Source organism: Harpia harpyja, chromosome 12 (genome assembly GCF_026419915.1).
Source record: "Harpia harpyja isolate bHarHar1 chromosome 12, bHarHar1 primary haplotype, whole genome shotgun sequence".
NCBI lineage: Eukaryota > Metazoa > Chordata > Aves > Accipitriformes > Accipitridae > Harpia > Harpia harpyja.
In genome coordinates this window covers 9984660-10002160 of record NC_068951.1, presented here as the reverse complement: position 1 = coordinate 10002160, position 17501 = coordinate 9984660, and the positions used below count along the sequence as shown (strand labels likewise).

At 52.2% G+C, this 17501-nt stretch overlaps 1 protein-coding gene across 7 annotated transcripts in view; it reads right to left on the bottom strand.

Moving 5' to 3' along the window:
- The window catches only part of GTF2IRD1 (GTF2I repeat domain containing 1), a 68771-nt gene that overhangs the window by 13429 nt on the left and 37841 nt on the right, over nucleotides 1-17501 (bottom strand). For 5 of the 7 annotated variants that reach the window (XM_052804182.1, XM_052804181.1, XM_052804180.1 and 2 more), the window contains exons 10-22: nucleotides 17454-17479; nucleotides 14756-14876; nucleotides 10279-10316; nucleotides 9113-9193; nucleotides 7296-7385; nucleotides 6732-6794; nucleotides 6221-6286; nucleotides 4824-5007; nucleotides 3629-3687; nucleotides 3380-3445; nucleotides 2467-2550; nucleotides 1253-1436; nucleotides 426-454 (exon numbers count right to left, since the gene is read on the bottom strand). In XM_052804182.1, the coding sequence (XP_052660142.1) occupies nucleotides 426-454; nucleotides 1253-1436; nucleotides 2467-2550; nucleotides 3380-3445; nucleotides 3629-3687; nucleotides 4824-5007; nucleotides 6221-6286; nucleotides 6732-6794; nucleotides 7296-7385; nucleotides 9113-9193; nucleotides 10279-10316; nucleotides 14756-14876; nucleotides 17454-17479 (1091 nt within the window). The remainder of the gene's footprint in view (nucleotides 1-425; nucleotides 455-1252; nucleotides 1437-2466; nucleotides 2551-3379; nucleotides 3446-3628; nucleotides 3688-4823; nucleotides 5008-6220; nucleotides 6287-6731; nucleotides 6795-7295; nucleotides 7386-9112; nucleotides 9194-10278; nucleotides 10317-14755; nucleotides 14877-17453; nucleotides 17480-17501) is intronic. The other 2 variants (XM_052804183.1, XM_052804186.1) reach the window with 1 other exon arrangement.

The window sequence follows — 17501 nt, the reverse complement described above, 5'->3', positions numbered from 1 at the left end:
TGCTGCAGCCCAATGCAGACCCTGTGGTTGATCATCCCCTTCCCACAACCCTCCCTCGCTACCGAACCTGCCAGCTCATTGCAACACTTATTTATTTAAAAAAAAAAAAAGCTTAAGAAAGCATGTGCTTTCTTAAATACGGAACACAGATCCCTGACTTAGCTTAGCTCTTAAAAAATGCCATCATTTCAAGGCAACAGCAGCAGTACCAATGGGTGATGCTGAGGCCAGCTGTCTCGGTCAGGGGAACTTCAGCAAATGTACCAAACAACAAAACCAAAGTGGGAAGTCCAGAAAAGTGAGGTCAGGGGCAACCTTCCTCCAGCTGATAAAATTATTGCTTGCCATCCACAGCTTACAACTCCCTGACCGCCACTAAACACTTGGCCAATGCATTGCTTAGGCAAAAAGGTGTCATCTCTTACCGGGTTTGGGGATGAGTCCTTGAAAAGGCCTGTGAAAAATAAGGAAAAAAGGAGATTTAAAATTAAATGCCACTGGGAAGCCAACACGTCTGGACCAAGCATCATTCCATGGCCCAGGGAAGGTTAGGGATCAGCCTGTCCTTCACATGCTGTGTGACGACTCCTGCAGGACCGGCAGGAGGTCTGTGGGGATGGGGTCCTTGTGGTCCTGCTCAGGGCAGCATGCGCCCCTGCTCAGGGCAGCATGCGCCCCATCGGTAAGAAGACAGGCAGCGTGGCCCAGCAAGAAGGTGCTGGAGCCACTCTTAACAATAATTTTTTCCCCTGTCTCACCTTACAGTGATACATTCATAAAGTGCTTTTCCCCTCCCACTTGTGTCCATCCCCTTTGGCTGCAAAACCCACAGGACCCTGCCACGAATGGCCAGTGCCTGGCGCCTCTCCAAGCGCTGCGGGACCCTGAGCACTGCCTTGCACCAGCAATAAACCAAGCAACGTTTTTCCTATCTCAAGCCTCCTGGAAAAGGGGCTGGGATTTCTCTGCCTGCGCATCCATCACAGTGAGCACCATTTTCTCCTGCCAGTGCCTTCCCCACCAACTCCCCGGGCAGCGGACAGGAGGAAAGAGCAGGAATCTCTATTTTATGGTCCCCTCCTTTCCGTCAAACTGTTAGCTGCTGACTTAATTGCTGTCTTGGGGGCTGGAGGCATGTACAGTATTTACAGCCCTGCCCCAATGGGGCTGGCAGAGCAGGAGGTGCATTTAGGTCAGCTCCCTCCTCTCTCCCTCCTGCTCGGCAGGCTGGCTGACACCTCTCGCCACATACCTCGTCACGGTGAACTTGATTTTATCAGCAACAGCCAATATCCTCTCCAGGTTCTGCGAGCCGAAGGTGCATGGCTTCCTGAAGGGGATCCCGGGGGGCAGCCCCTCTATAATCACTGACCCTGGATTGCTCTTGATCCGCTTGTATGGCACTTGCACGGGGTATTTAATCCCCAAGGCCTCACCTGGGAGAGAAGCGAGCGGTAAGCGAGCAGTAAGCACGCGGGATGCCAGGAATGCCATTTCTACCGCAGCTCTGACTCCACCCTGCCAAAGCACAGCGTGGCATGAACAGGCTGCTTGAGGCACCATGTCAAGCGTTAGATCAAGGAGCAACATTTTCAGGCCACCTCCACGATGGGAGCGGAGGGGTCCCAAGGCAGCCGCGTGCGCGCAGCAGAGCTGGTGGGGCCGAGGAGAGGCACCGTCCTGTACAATGATGACCACACAGTGCAGTGGGAGGGATGGAAAGCCGCTGCTCTTTGCTTTGGGATGTTATTTGGAGATAACTCCATAGGCATGTTCCCTCTCTGAGGTCTGGCTGCAGGACTGAGGCTACACATTTCCTTGCAAGTAATTGCTCTTGCGGGTACCTGGGAACCTGCACAAGTCTTACCCCTGCCTAGAAAATGGGGATAACAGCATTTCCCTGCCTTGCTTGACAAAGAACAAATGCTGGGGCAGGCAGGCCATGGGAGTGCCCTGCAGAGCCTGGGTAGGTGCCCTGGGGACAGGAGGAGCGGCATCTACTCATTCCCTGACACTCCCGCGAGTGCTCGCTATGGCCCCTCCTTATTCCCTTCCCAACCTCCCACCGCAGCCCCCACTCCCACAGCTCCGCAATTCTCCGCTAATGAATTTACCATCACTGCTCTTCATGGAGGGGGAGGTTAAAAGAAAAAAAACCACCAAAATGTGGCTGGGAAGGGCAGGCAGCAGGAAGGGCAGGCAGTGGGAAGGGCAGCGGCATGCTCTCCATCACGGGCTCCCCCATGCTGCGTGGGAGCTGCCTAGGCAGCAAGCGCCTGCAGCAAAGAGCACCAATTCCCAGACCCACCGTTCCCTCCCTGGCCCTCCAATGTGCCAGCCGCTCCAGGGGGAGGTGAGAGAAAGCACTTGGCGAGGAGGAATCGGGAAGAGAGGGGAGGGATAGGGAGCAAAAAATTAGGAAGGGATAAGGGGGGAATAAAACCAACTCCCCCCTTGGTTTCTCACCGTATTTCTTATTGAACAGGTCCTGGACTTGTTCCCGCAGTGTGTTAGCAACGTCTATTCTGGAAAGCCTGGCATCATAATTTTCTGTAAAATAAAGAAACAATTATGGACTTCTACTGGTAAATTAAAAGGCACTCTGTGACTTTTAAGTAATGCCATTTTCTAATTATAGGAAAGTCCTTATCTTGCAATTAGCTAATCTCTGGAGTGGGCTATTCAAAGTCCTTAAAAATAATCTAAACAGAAATATGATTTTTTTTTCCCCCTGCCTGTTTGCCAAGAATAAAAGCCGCATGAAATCGAAGATTCAGTTGCGATAATTACCGGCGTTAAAAATAAAATGCACTCCAAAGCTTCTCTGAAAAGCCAAAGCCTTTGAAGCCTCCCTACCCTCTCTGCAAACCCTCGCAGGCCCCCATGGCCCAACGAAAAGGGATGCTCGAGCAGGGCAGCACTTGCCCCCACAGCCCACGGGCTTCTCACCGTCACTCCTTTCCCCAATGGAGCCACCATGCCAGCTGCGGGACAGGAGCTGTGTTTAGACAAACATCACCCAGGTGGAAAAAGCCCTAGAAAAGGCAAACCCCGAGGCTTGGAAGACTTAATTATGCACCTCGCAAGGTCAGATGGCGAGATAAGCAAAGCTGGTTAATTAGGGCACTATCCAGAGCACTTCGAGCCTCTTCCTTGGACCTACGGGACTGCCCGCCCCAGCTGTGCATCTTGTCTTCTGGTTGCCTGTCCTTCCCATCCTCTCACCCCACCTCCTCCTCTTCTCCCTCTCCTCCCTCCCATCCTTGCCTCGCCTTGCTCCTCTGCCAACCCACCAAGCCCTGACGCCCCACGGCCGCTCCTCTCCCACATGGGCCGGGGGCTCTGCCTCAACCCCACCCAGATGCCTCCAGGCCCTCACCTTGAAAGCCCTGTCTCTTCACAGTGTCCTCCAGCAGCACCTCACTCGAGTCCCTCTCGCCGGCAGCTGGGACAGGGGACATAAAAGGAATTAGGATTTGCAGTGCCGCCGAGGGGTATGCAGAGGAGGGGGTTTCAAGCCAAGAAACGAGGTGGGGAGGGAAGGCAAGAGACGCACTGTAGGAAAACGCTCTCACTCCTCTCCTACCTAGTCCTTAACGGCCCGGCTGCCGGGCGTCTCGCAGCCTACCTTTGGCTGCCGGGCTGTCCGACACTGGCTCCTTTATGCCCTCCGCCAGCAGCTCCGGTCTGGAAAACAGCAAGAAGCAGAGGGCATGCAAGTGAGCTCCCCGGCCAGCGACACCCCACTGCTCCAGCATCCCCTCAGACAACGCTCCTACAGCCACTAACCACTAACTATCTCTGGCTACCAATTTTAAAGCTCCTGCAATGCAGCGGAGGAACTTTGGAAGTTATTTTCATGCTGACAGACTCTTTACTGAGCCGATGCAATGCTCCCCGGGATAAGATTAAGCTGGCGATAGCTGAGCAGCTTAAATCAGCGGTTACAGACTTTTAGGACACATGGTCCTGCATGTTTCTCAGGGGTGGGAGAAGCTGTGCATGGCTCCTTTCAACATTCAATTGGCCCCCAAAATTGTCACTTGGTTATCTAATGCCCCCAAAATTGTCACTTGGTTATCTAATGCTAAAACCACACAGCGAGGTGATAGCAGGGCTTGTTACGAGCCGTGCTGAAGCTGCGTCACAGAGAAATGGGTCTGGGATGGGGGCGGGAGAAACCCCAAAGTGTGGCTGGGCTGGCCTGGGAGCTGCTGGTCTGACAGCACAAAATCTCTGTGCTTCCAACATTTATTTTCTGTTTCAGCTGCCCGATGCATTGGTCACATCAGCTCTTTCCTCTGCAAGGGAGGTTGAGTCAGCATTTGGGTGAGAAACCTCCCAAAATACTTAAAGACATTTTTAAATCCATCTCTGCTGGATCCATTCCCTCTTTCAGGGCAATGCTGTTGTATGTCGGTCATGGCTTCTCACAGTACCCCCAGCTCCTGTGACAGCCCCTGCTCCCCAGCGCAAGGACAGCATCTTCCTTAATGCCTGCAGCATCCCGCTGAGGCACAGATGTGCACCCTGAAGGTTAAAGGCTCTGGCTCCTTCACCCACCCTTGGGTGCTCCCTGCTTCTGTGGCCAAACCTTTGCAAAAGTGCATTAAAACCCCAAAAGACATCAAGGGAGAGGTGACACCACCACCGCTGCCTCTCAGGGATGATTCCAACAAGGCAACAAGCCTTGGCTGCTTCTAATCAAGCAAATTTATTGAAGGTGACCAAGTGATGGATGTCCCCCAGGATACAGCACAGCAGCAGGAGCTCCAAGCAGGAACATCCTCCCCAAGGGACGGCCAGTCCACCACCTGCCTTACCTTTTAATGACAAACTGGATGTTGTTGCTCGCTTGCAGGATCTTCTTCAGCTTTGCAATCCCAAAGCAGTTGGGGCGCCGCAGGAGGATGCCCTCTGGCAAGCCCACAACGAACAGATCCTCAGGGTACATCAGGAACTTGGAGTAGGGAACTTTAACTGGCTCTGATATTCCTATGGCTTTCGCTGCACAGGGACCAAATCTCATTAGTTTGCTGGACCTCCACATTGGGTCAAAGCAGCAGCGACGCGATATGTTGGCAGGGAGTGGGGGGTAGGTTTGGAGTTTGTTGTCACCCTGTGCCTGGTGGGGATGTCCCTGACACTGGTGGACACGAGGTCAGGGATAGAGCCAGGCAACTGCCCGGAGCTGGCTTTTGCATTTGCTGTGTTAACACAGCCTACCTTTTGGTGGCACACATCAAAGGGGCTTCCTATAAAGGTTGCAAGCATCTCTCCACAAGGCAATGGGACCCCACATCCAGATCTCCATGGATGTCCCTCTGCTAGACGAGGGGACAGGGAACGTGCCCAAGGGTGTCCTGCCAGCCTGCGCAGCCTGGCATGGCAAGGGATCCCCTTGCTCTGCTAAACATTGCCAAAAAGCAACCGAACAGCCAGCGCCAAGCAGTGCAGTTTGGCCAGAGGTGAAAAACCAACAAAATCCCACGAGTGTGGGTGAGGACTCCTAGTCTGTTACTAAAACACGGGGTACATCGAGGGCCATCGCTCTGCCAGCCATTCCAGCTTCATCCCCAGTGCCCAACCCTGCCCGAGAGCATCCCGGCCCCTCTCCTTTTGCCCGGTCACAATGGGCTGTCCCAGCCCAGGGGCTACAGCTCAGCTCTCCCCCCAGCTTTTGGGGACCACCAGGCAGACCCACATCTCCTCGTCCTGCCAGTGGCAAAAACTTTCTGCCAGCTCTCAAAATGCACATATGACCTCACTTGTATTTTTTCTGGGTTAAACAACCTTTCTAAAAACGGGTGAGCAGAGCATGCTGAGTGCCAGCCCCCAGCGCCGGGGTCCCACCAGCCTTCCGGAGCCATGCTGTGACCACCTCGGATGGAAAACCCTCTCAGATATTTCAAACAAGTGATGGGGGAACCACTTTGGTCCTTCCCTCCGCAGGAGGAAGGCTGAAGGTCATGGCAGCAATTCCTGGGCTGCAGCCAGTGAAAAGGCATCGAGGAAACCAAGGGGAAGAACTGCAATAACAAGGCCCAGGGAGATTTCAAATGCATTTGTAAGCCCAGCAGACAGCAAATGAACAAATTAGATTGCACCTTTACTCAGCTGCTGTTTTGGAAATGGTAGGTGACATTTCTGAGCAATTAGGAGCTCCCTGCAGCAGAGGCCGGCACTCGGCATGATGAACGTGTGTTAATGACCATCTTACCGTATCTCGTGTTGAACAAAATTTCAACTTGTTTCCTCAAATGACTTAAAACATCCCCTATACCATCTGCAAAAAAAAAAAAAAAAAGAGAGAGAAATGCTTTGAGAAACCAGCTGTCTCTGGGGCAAGCAACGCACAGCCCAGGCAAGCAGCCACCGACCCCTGGCAGAGCCAGCCACGTGCTCTTCATGCCTCCCAGATCAGTGCTGGTCCTCCAGCAGCTGCCTCCAAGCTCACCCCCGAGCGAGGAAGGGCAGTGATGCACCTGCCACAGAACTCTGCTAGCAGCAAGGAGGAAAAAAAATAGGGGAAAAAGTAAATCTGGGCAAGAGAGGGGAAGACAGAGCCCAGGAACATGGTGGTGCCCTTCCGTGCTGAGCTTTACGGAGGCTGAATGCTTTGCTGATAATGTAGGAAGCCCACGAAACCCAATCCAAAATACATCTGTGTTCATCCATCCTTCCAAAAACTTGCAATGATGGGCGATGCTCAGAGTTCAGTGTACACTCACCTGATCCCTCCATCTGCTTTTCTTCATGTCGTGACTCCTCGCTGGGCCCCTTCTCCATCCCTGCTGAGGAAGAGGAGGGTTAGTGGTGGCTGGCACCAGCAAAACCAGACCAGACATGAGCAGGAGTTCTCTGGGTCCCCCACAATCACCCAGCTGCCCCTTCCCCTCACTAAGCTCTAAGCACGCATCCCAGCACGGGCTCAGACTGGCAGCATCATGCCAGGAGCTGCATAAGCAGAATAAACCCATCACCTACATCCAAGAGGTCTGTCCGCCCTTTGGCCGCAGTGCCGGCACAAATCCCCCAGGTAAATCCTAGTCATAAGCCAGGCTGAGGAACGGGGTTTGCAGCACACTGGGACTGGAAAGGGGCTGGGAAGGAGCAGTGGTGCCAGAAAAGCCACCAGTTTGTCTACCAGCTCCCAGCTGGCCTGATTGAGGCCACAACTCTGAAAGTAGGTCCCCACTCCATCACCTTGGCTCATAAATGGTATTTACTCATTTCTGACACACACACGAACTCCTGTGCCCCATGCAGTCTCTTGGATGCTTCATTTCTGGTACCTGCTACCGTTTCTAGGATGTAGTTCGTCTCCTCCGAGGCCATGTGTGTGGGCACTGGGTCGTGCATCTCATCTGAACCGGGCGATCGGTCTGTGGACAAAACCCCACGGGCAGCTTTTGTTTCAATGCTGAGGGGCATCGTCCCCAAAACAGGGTTCAGAGGGTCCTGGCCCATCAGCAAGGGCTGAGCAAAGGGTCCCCCTCACCACAGCCCCACACCAGCAGCTGCTCCAGGGGTGCATCTGTCTTATTCCTTCCCGGGACCACCTGGACCTCATCCCTGAAACACACCTGCCCTTTCAGCCTGAGGGAAAGGAGCAAAAGTTTCTTCCTAACCTCTGTAGAAGGTGAAGAGCAAAAATAATTAAAAATTATTTACTTGGCTTAATTCCATCTAGACACTCAATTTTGGCTTAAAAAGTTAATGCTGCTTGACTTAGCCACTCCTCTGTGGGAAAACCATTCCACTCATGCTGCCTTGCTCCCCAAAATCACACCTCCTTTTGTTTCCCTTACGTAATCTGTACGCCCTCTTCATTTTAACCTGTCTCCCCTAATGCTGGGCTCTCCAACATCCTCAAAGAGCTATCCAAATTTAGCTTTAAATAAACCTTCAGCTAGTTTAAATACTTCAGTAAGGTCAGTTCTTAATCATCACCTCGCAGAATAATCCAAATTTCACCAATTTCTCCCTGTAGGTGAACACCTCTTTTCTATTAATCCTCCTCCCTGCCCTCAGCTGTACTCCCTCTGATTGAACTTGATCTTCAAATAAGGTAAGAAAAGGTGGACTCTGGACTTGAAGTATGATCTACCCAGCACTGGAGGAGTGATAACACCTCCTCCTCCTCCTCACACACACTGCCAGCTCGCCACGTATTAGCTTTCTTCTCTTCCATTAGCTGCCAAGTTGAAAATGAAAATGTTTGATCTACCACTATACCTTGTTCCTTCTCTTTCCCCTATATTAACTGTATGTTAAGTCCATTCTGTGATAATCTGGAGTGACTCCCCAAGTATCACTTTATGAAGGGGACTGCTACAACTCGAGTGCAACAGAGATCGCACTGGTGCAGCAGGGCCGGGTGTCACCGCTGTCCCCAGCATCGCTTGCCCTCAGGCATGCTGCGAGTCCTGTTGCTGCCCTCATTCTGGTGAGATTATTAATTAATGTTTGTAAAGCACACTGAAAATGCAAAGTGCTAACTATCCACTCATTAAACTCTGAGGATCATCCTACCATTTGCTCCACTGTCCAGGTCAGCTAAGTGGAAGCCAACTCTCCCAGCTGTCTCTGAAGCACCCAACCGCTCACCTCCATCACTACCCATCGCCACCGACCTCTCCAGGCAGAAACATGGGGAAATGCATCGGTGCCACCAATTCCAACACATTTTCAGCATGTGCTTAATATTAAACCTGTTCTTACAAACTCTTCATAACCAGGCTGTTTTTCTAAATTAAGGACCTCATCAAAAGCATCCCACACCCGATACCTGGGATCCTTCAAGCCCACACATGAAGGAAAGCAGCAAACCAGGCTCGCTTGCTCCAGGGGAAAGGCGAGACAGAAAAGCAACAAAGGAGAGGGAGAAACAAGAAAGAGACCCTCCACCGCCCCCAGGAAACCAGCTCATTCCCAATATGCCCCTTAAAATGACTTTCAGGGAAGAAAGACCAGTGCATGGGCACGGGGGGACCTCCCATGCTGGGAGATACCCTGCAAACACCTCTTCTCAAAGCAAAATGCCGAGACACGATGCAGCAGCCCTGCTCGCACAGAGGCCACTGCACACAACCAGTACCCCATTGCTTACCTGGCACAGTGATCTGGATGATGTCCAGCTCATCCGGCTCGATTTTGATCTGCCTGATCCCACCCAGTTCTCCTGAGGTACCTACCGGGGAAAGGCAACAAAAGGCAATCGCCAACAGGAACCAGCAATGCCGTGTCTGCCCCCCAACACAGGCAGGGAAACCGTGGCTGGCCATGACTTCAGTGCCAGCTGAGCATCCCACAGCAACGAGGCTTCAGCCAAGTGGTCCAGCAGCATCAAGCCCATGGCATGCAGGTACCCGAAGGGCACCCGTGGGCATGGCCTCTGCAAACACCTCAGCTGGCAGGAGCTGTTGGTGCCCTCAAACTGGCTGCTGGCCCTCGTTACGTGCTCATTTCCTGGCCTTCTTCACTTAAAACTACCTGGGTCACCAACAAGCATTGGTGGGGACACAGGAGGAGCTGTCTCCAGTGGGCGCTCCTGGCATTTTTAATGCTCCCAAACTCATGACTGGGACATGCCCTGCTGCATACCCATGCTCTGGGGGGTCCGACCGCAGGCACATCACGCCAGGATGCGACCAGCTGAACCCCAGCAAAATACAGCGTGGTTTGAACCCCGACAGATGGGAGCCCATGCTGGACCAGCCAGCTCGCAGAAGCTGCCCTGGGAGGATGCTGCCCACGGTGCTCAGTCAGCCCAGCTGCCTCTTATCTCCAGATAAATTTTCTCCCTTAGGGTGGGACTGATTCATTGCAAGGGGCTGAGTCACAGCTTGCAGCTTGGGCGGGTAGGACAGCGAGGCTCCTTGTGGCGTTTCAATGGGTCCAAGCCCCTAAATGTGGAAAAAGCATTTCCTTCTCATTTTCGGTGCTCAGAACACTGACACCGCTGATTTCTCGGTGACCCAGCTGCGGTGGCTTTCAAGAAGGGAACTCAGAGACTGAAGAGTTCCCTTAGCTTCACATTTAAGCACATGCTTAAGTCTCATTATTTCAATTTACACACTTCTGGGACCCAGCTGGAAGGTCACAGGGTAAGACCCTTCATCTCTGCATCTATCGAATGGGGATAAAGTCCTTAGAGAACTGCACCGTGGAGCAACCAGGTAACTGGTACCACACATCCAAGTTACTCTGCAGACAGCTTTCTTGAGTGCCCCCCCAATATCACTATTTTGCAAGAGAAAATCAATTATTCCTCACCTGGTTCACAGCTTTCAGAAGCACTACACTTCTCGGACCTGGAAGAAAAAGGCAGACAAGAGAGGTGGTCATGGAGCAACCAAAGAGAGAGCTTAAAACCCAGCGGTGTGCATAGGACTGATCCTGGCAGGAGGGAGAAACACTGCAGCCTCCTGTGATGGCAGACAAGGGCTGCGGACGGGTCCCTGGGAACACTGCACCCACGGTCCCAGCAGCGGCACGGCATCCATGGCTGCAAGGGAAAGCCAGGGTCTGCAGGTTTCTCTGCAAATAGGCCCTGCTCCCAAACCCACCCCGGTCCTGCACCACCGCTGATTGCAGCCCTGCCTCTAGACACCGATGGATGTAACCGCAGCAGAGAGCTCCTGAAAGCAAGAGGGTTTTAAGCCCGAAACCTGGTTGACTTCATCCCTTTGTGGAAGAGAGCAGTGCATAAAGCATCATTACAATGTGGTTACTCATGGAGTTAAGCAAATAGGGAGAAAGGAAAAAAGTCAATTGATTTGGTAAATATTTATTCTGCTCAAAGCTTTTCTCCCCTGAAAACTGGGCACTATCCCAAACCCATGTCTACAGTTAACTTTGCATGCTCAGGAATTTACACAAGGTGTTCAGCATCCAAATGAGATTACTTTGCATTCTCAGGACACATTTGCTTTCTGCCTCTCTCTTTCTTAAACAAGAACAACCACGGCTCTTTGGCAGTAAGGGAGCCAAGGAACGGCACTGGAAAACACAGTCCTCCATGACGCTGGTCCTTCAGGGGGAAGGAAAACCCTACTGAGCCAGCACCACATCCCTGTTGGCTCAAGGGGATGTTCAAAAGCACTTGCTCGCTCGCCTGAATCCACTCAGCAGCGTCAGCAGAACAAACTACAGGCAACGCAAAGGAAGCCAGGAGCGCTCTTGAAATGTTCTTCCTAAATGTGGAATGGGCAAAAAGGATCTCTGGTCTAGAAAGTACTGTATATATTACCTAGGAGCCTTGGGAAGGGTTTTAAACTCTCCCACTTTGGGCTAAAGTCAACCTTTCACTAGGGAAATTTGGGAGGAGGGCTTCCCCAGGGAAAGCGTTACCCCTTGCAGTATCAGGTCCTTCTCCCTGGATCTGGCACTGCCCCTTCCCTGGAACTCGACTTTGACCTGGGTGGACCACCGCTATGGAAATGCTCTGCTCCTACCAGGGAACAGAGGTTCCTCATTTGCAGGAAGAACAAAGTGGGATTTGAATATCCACCTATATTTTCCTGCAGATAGGTGTTATCAATGCATTGGGAGATTTTGGGGAGATATAAGTTTACCCCTGCGGCAGGCAAAGCAAGCTGTGCACCATCACTGCAATTCATGATTCCCTTTTTAACCAGAGGTACACATGAACCTTGGGGTCCGTGGCCCGATTCAATGTGCATGCACACAGTATAAATCAGGAACAAGGCATATATAGATACAGCTAGGAAAAATTCAAAAGGGACCCCAGGGTGATCTTAAGGTTGTGCCAGATTTACACCAGTGGAAGGTGGTCAGCCCAGCCCAGTGCAGTCCACATCACAGCACCACCATGGGGAGGGTGACCTGAATCTGGCTGGGTACAAACCACCCCTAAAAAACCTACTTTTCCCCCATAGGGTGTTCTAAAGTGGTTTTACTGCTCCGTGCAACCCCTACCTGGCCCACAGCTGGAGTGCAGCAGGTGAGATGGGGATGGTGCAGCGTCAGTGAGGGCTGTACAGGGACCATGAGCCTCCAGCGCCCTCAGAGCTCTGCAGTGGCAAACCTCAGCTCCCACCCCACTGGCACACTCCCACAGACACATGGTAGCTGGTTATCTACCCACTGCTTTGCAGAAACCAGCTCGGCATCCTAATATTCTGTCCTTCCACATTCTTGTTTCCAGTCACCCCAATTTAACTTCACAGTGGGATCTTCTGTTGCAAAAATTAAAAGGGTCCTAATTGCAAATGTTAACAAATGAACGGGAAAACGAGAAGCATCAGGCCAGGTTTCAGCCCTGCAGCATGCTTAGAGGCCAGTGGTATTGGAAGCATCACCATTTCACCATCACCAGATGCTCTGCTGGTCCCTGAGTCTAAATGCCTTCAGACATGGAGCGATTCAGCAAGGTGCAGAAAGCAAAAAATGGCTCAAGAATGGTTTTGCAGCTAAGCCCTAGCTGAGGATCCTGGAGATTTGAGTTTAATTCCCTGTAACACCAGTGAAGCACCTTAGGCTGGGACCCAGCACAGACAAGTTCCCATTGCAGACCTCTCTGGCTGAGGCTCTCATCCGGACTCCCTTCATCATCAGGAAGAGAAACAGGCACTTGTGGGGTATGATTCCTCCAACGCATTTTAAATGGTTGGAAAGGGCTGACTCACCCAGTGCACTGAGCTTGCTGCTGCTGAAAGGTTCTGGAGTGGCACAGCCAGCCGCGCTCCGGCACGGACACCCAAAGGCAGCTGCTGCCAGCCTCCCTCCAGCAGAGCAGGTGAGTGGCCGTGCTGCCACGACTTTGCTTCACCAGCACAGCATTTGAGGGTGCTGTCCTTTAGGGGTGGCACCTGCACACTGAGCACCGACCATTTCAACCCACATACAATATTAATGCACAGAGCAAACCAACATCACCCACAGAGACCTGGTCCAAGCAAGCCAACCCAACCATGCGCTCATCTTAACCCCCTTCCCATGCCCATGGTTGACTCTGCCTTGCATCGGAGCTCCAGTGCGGCACGGCTTATATTGCACTCGCAGCCAATGGTACAAGGAAGTGGGGCCAGCCTCTGCAAAGTGCAGGAAACATCACCGTGGCATAGCATGGGGCATGAGTGACACCCATGGGTGCTCCCGGCACCCCATCCCTGGTGGAGGAGAGGATGACAAGAATTTGGCTTGTTCCGTTTAGCAAAACAAAGTCTGGGAGGGGACGCGGTGGTGTCCCGCAGCAGTGGGGCAGCAACGTTGTGCAAGAGCCATCCCAACCCCGTGGGGTAAAACCACTCCCAAACCCTCCTTTGAAGCTGAAGATACCCAGAGGGCTGGGTGACAACTGCCAGCCCCGCAGACTGGGCAGCTCAAGAGGTCTCTGCCCCGTGAAGTTGTGAGATTTCAGTGCTTGGTGCACCTCCAGGCTCGCTCACTGCCTGCTCTAACACTGCCGATGTGGCACGTTCCCCCACCCAGTGCGAGCACGGCTTTAGTGGCACACGGCAGCCACATCCAAGGTGACAAACCTGAAACAGCACTAGGGAGAACCAGAAGGAGTCTCTAACCTGTCGCGGTTTCATGTCAACAAAGAGCCAAGGAGAGAGGGGAACCCCACACATACCATGGAGGAGACAGGCGCAAGTTACCCCATCTCCCCATCCTGGCTTGCAGAAGTTACCAACCCCATAGCACGGTCTGCAGCCGCAGCTGGCAGAGGTGTCAGCACCGGGCACCAAGACTTTGTGCCAGAGAGGCTGAGGAGCACTCGCTCCTACACCTGTGGTCCTGAGCCTCTTGCAGCCAGTGGCCTCCAGCATGGGTGTGCAAACAGACAACCCAGCAAAGTTCATTTTGCTGCTTGTAAACCCATCCATGACCGAGCCATCTGTGCGGGGCAAGGCTGGGAAAAGGCTCCTTTCCCTGCAGCGCAGCCTTGCCCGTGAGCACCAGTTATACTGCTATGAACTGCTGCCCTGCTTCTCTTATTTAAAGTGATTTTAAAGGTAAATGTTGGGGCTAAATATCACCTTGCTTCTGACCAGCTGAAGCAAAAATGAAGGAAGCTGAGGTTACACAGAGGAAAATACCTTCTGGATCTCCCAGCACGGGTTGGAAAGAAGCACTATACCCTCCATAGGCCCTGCCAGCACGTTACAGACCAGTCTAGCTTGTGGCATGGTTATACCAGAAACAGGTACTCTCATAAAAAGCCTCCTGCCCTGCTGAACTCTATAACCCCACCTTTATTAAAACATCTGCTAATCCGCTATTAGTCTCCCTGTGAGCTTTATAAACAAGTAACGCTTAATTAGCAGGATGTTGTGTTATGGTGCCGACTGAGGGTGAATCCTTAGGCCATACTTTAAGACTGGAGAGTGCTCCTGCAGATAATCCTAGCCTGCCCAGGCACGGCCCTGATTTCGTCAGTTTTGTACAAAATCAATGATTCCAAACTTTGCTATTTTGGCTCGCAAAAGGATGGGGGTGCTCTGTCTCCTCCTGTGCCAGCTAGTTGTACCATTGCAGTGGGTTTTTAGGGAGACAGGAAAGCAACGCCTTTACAGCTGCTCGCCTTCCCACCATGTTACCTACAACATCTCCCCGATGCTGCATCTTACTGAATTGCACCCGTTGCACCCTCCTGTGCCCGTCCTTCCCAGCCAACGTGCGAGCCCACAGCACAGCGATGACGTGCTGTGCACATTAACACCTCCAAAATAACTCTCTGAGGGATGTCACTTTGCAGCGGCAGGGGGACAGGAGTGGCACTTACCTGCTGTTGGCCTGAGAGGTCCCTGCCAGGTCCAGCACGGCCCCGCGGTGCGGCTCGGGGGAGATCTCCCCAGGGGGGCTGGAGGGCTCCAGCTTGGTTGGATCTTTGGTAAATTTGCTTCCTGGTGCCGGGTGCGCAGGGCAGGTTTGGAAGGAAAAGCAAAACCAGAATTAGCAACCAGAGATACCAATGATGCAGCTTTTCCACCTCCATTTTTCCCCCCTCCAGTCCCAGAGCTGAGGTTGGGGTGGGGGACAGGTTATCAAGCGTCACTTGCTTGCAAAGGGAAGGGTACAGATTTAATCAGGTTTACACGTTAAAATAATAGCAAAACTTTGCTTAAACCTCTGCATAACTAAGTGTGCACTGGGAAGTCCTGCCAGGGATGGAGCATCTCCAGAAAGGGCTGGATGCCAGGACAGGGTGCCGAGAGGTGGGGATCGGGGTCGGGAAACCCAGGCGTGGCCAGGGCCATGGACCAGTGCTGCAGGAGCAAGCCCCAAAGTGGAGAGAGCCCTGTCCCAAGGGAGGGGATGGGAGGTTGGCAAAGCCCAGAGCAGCAGTGCCACAGGGAGCCCCATCCCGCAGCTCCGAGCCCTGCACGCAGCGGGAGAAATCTCTGCTGCAGCAATGCGGAGGGGGACAAAAGCATCCTGTCACCATGAAAAACTTCCTCTCTCCCTTCCCTGTTCCTCAGCAACCTGAAAGGAGCTGAAACGAAGCCTCAGCAGTGACCTTGGAGATGAAAAGAGTGATCTGAAGGCAGGGTAGGAAATGAAAATCAGGCAGGGACGGTGAGCAAAGAGCTGAAGGATTAGTGCTGGGGGAAGGAGGGAATGAAATTACACCGTGAGGCTGCAGAAACCACGTAGGTGTCTTGTTAAATAGCTGCTGCCAAAGGCCCTTCGCTGGTCTCAAAGTGCCATCGCGACATCCCCACCCTTCCAAATCATATCCCGTCTGTGGGAACATGAAGCCTTTTTCCTTTTGGCTCCAGCCTGCAAGGAAGGGCAGGGCTCTGGCAATGGGACCAGCAGCAATATAGAGCCTTAAAGACACTATTTATCTACTGACAGTCCAAAAGGCTCCTTTTAATTTGTGCTTTCTATGGACCAAATCTTGTTCTTGCAGCAGCAAAGCCTGCCTGAAGCTGCTACCCAGGGGAGTAGCAAAAATAGGTTTCCTAGCAGTGGTGGGTATTTTAATTAAAGGGTGAGCAAAACTGTATGGGGAAGCTTTGGGATACTTTGCAATTGGCAATTTAAAATACAGCTCCGCTCGGAAAATAGTGTCTTTGCAAAAATGGCACCTCCTGACTCAGCAGATGCTTTTTTTTTTTTTTTGCACAGTCAGATGTGCTGACGCGAATCACAAAAAGCCAGGTTTAATGTGTTTTGCTTCTGGTAGCCCTGCAGGGACCAGGCAGGGGAGGGGGAACTGCCATCCGCCCCAGCCCTGCTGGGTTTGCTTCCTCATCTCCTAATTTCCACTTGCACCTCTCTGCCATGTAACCCCTGAGCTCATAGCACGGTGCTTTCCACCAGCAGCTCTTGAGCTGAGGTACAGATGTATGCAATGCCTCCCACAGATACCGCGCAACCATGATGGATTTGCAAGGAAAAGCCAAGCATCCCAAGACACAGTTCAGTGCTCCATCCCTTGGGGGTGGGGCAAAGCTTAAAAAATCCTTTTCTTGAGAAACAAAGTCATTAATGGGGCTGGAGACAAAGAAAACGCCCCATGGAGGTGGGACCCCCTCTAGGCTCTGCTGGAGGCCCCCTTTGGGTGGCTCTGGTGTCATCATCCCCAGGGAGCACCCTTGGGGCCAGGGCTGTCCCGGGGCCACAAGGGTTAATTTGGCTGGCGGAGATATCCAAGAAGGTGGTGTCTGGAAAGCCAGCACCTGGGGTTTGCAGCTTGGGGAAAAAAAAAAAAAACAACAACCCCAAAACATGTCTTTACTTGTGAGCCAAGCCCAGGCAATCTGGAAGCGGGCCTGGGTGGTGATAAATTTGGGTGCAGTGCCATATTTCAGGTGGGTATCAGGGTGATGGAATGGGGGCAGCTGCTGGAGTGAGGGTCAGGTCGGACTGCACCGGTGCCTGTCTCCTTTTATTTGACAAGAAGCACTTAGTCTGGCTTCTCCTTCTCAAGGCAAAAGGAGTAAAAACATGGGGCAAAAAAAGCTGAAGAAAACCCCTGCCCAGGGTTTTGTCACCGAAAAAATGGATTTTTGTTTTTTTAAAAACAGTCAGTGGCTGGATGATGCTAGCACTTCCCAGCCAAAAAGAGAATAATTTACCAGTGAGGAACCCAGAAGTGATTTTTCTTCCTCCTGAAAGCACAGAAGCATGCCATGTGCTGCCTGTAGAATCATAGAATAATTTAGGTTGGAAAAGACCCTGAAGATCATTGAGTCCAACTGTAAACCTAACACTGCCAAGCAGGGAGCCATCCCAGCGTCACGCACCAGGGATTTCTCGCTTAAACCTTCAAAACACTATTTAAGGGGCGCGCAGTGCTTGCACCGATCCCAGGCGAAGGCAATCTCAGCATGCCCAGGTGTGCTTCTCCTCACTGATCATAATTGCATGTGTCCTGCACTTTTGCTGGTTACAGGTGACTTTATTTCAACTCTGCTTCTCTGGATAATCTTTCAATTTTGTGGGCAATAAATCAAAGGACATGGAGAACGTACCTGTAAAAATTCTCTCGTCAAACATCCTAGGAGGAAAGGGAAAAAAAG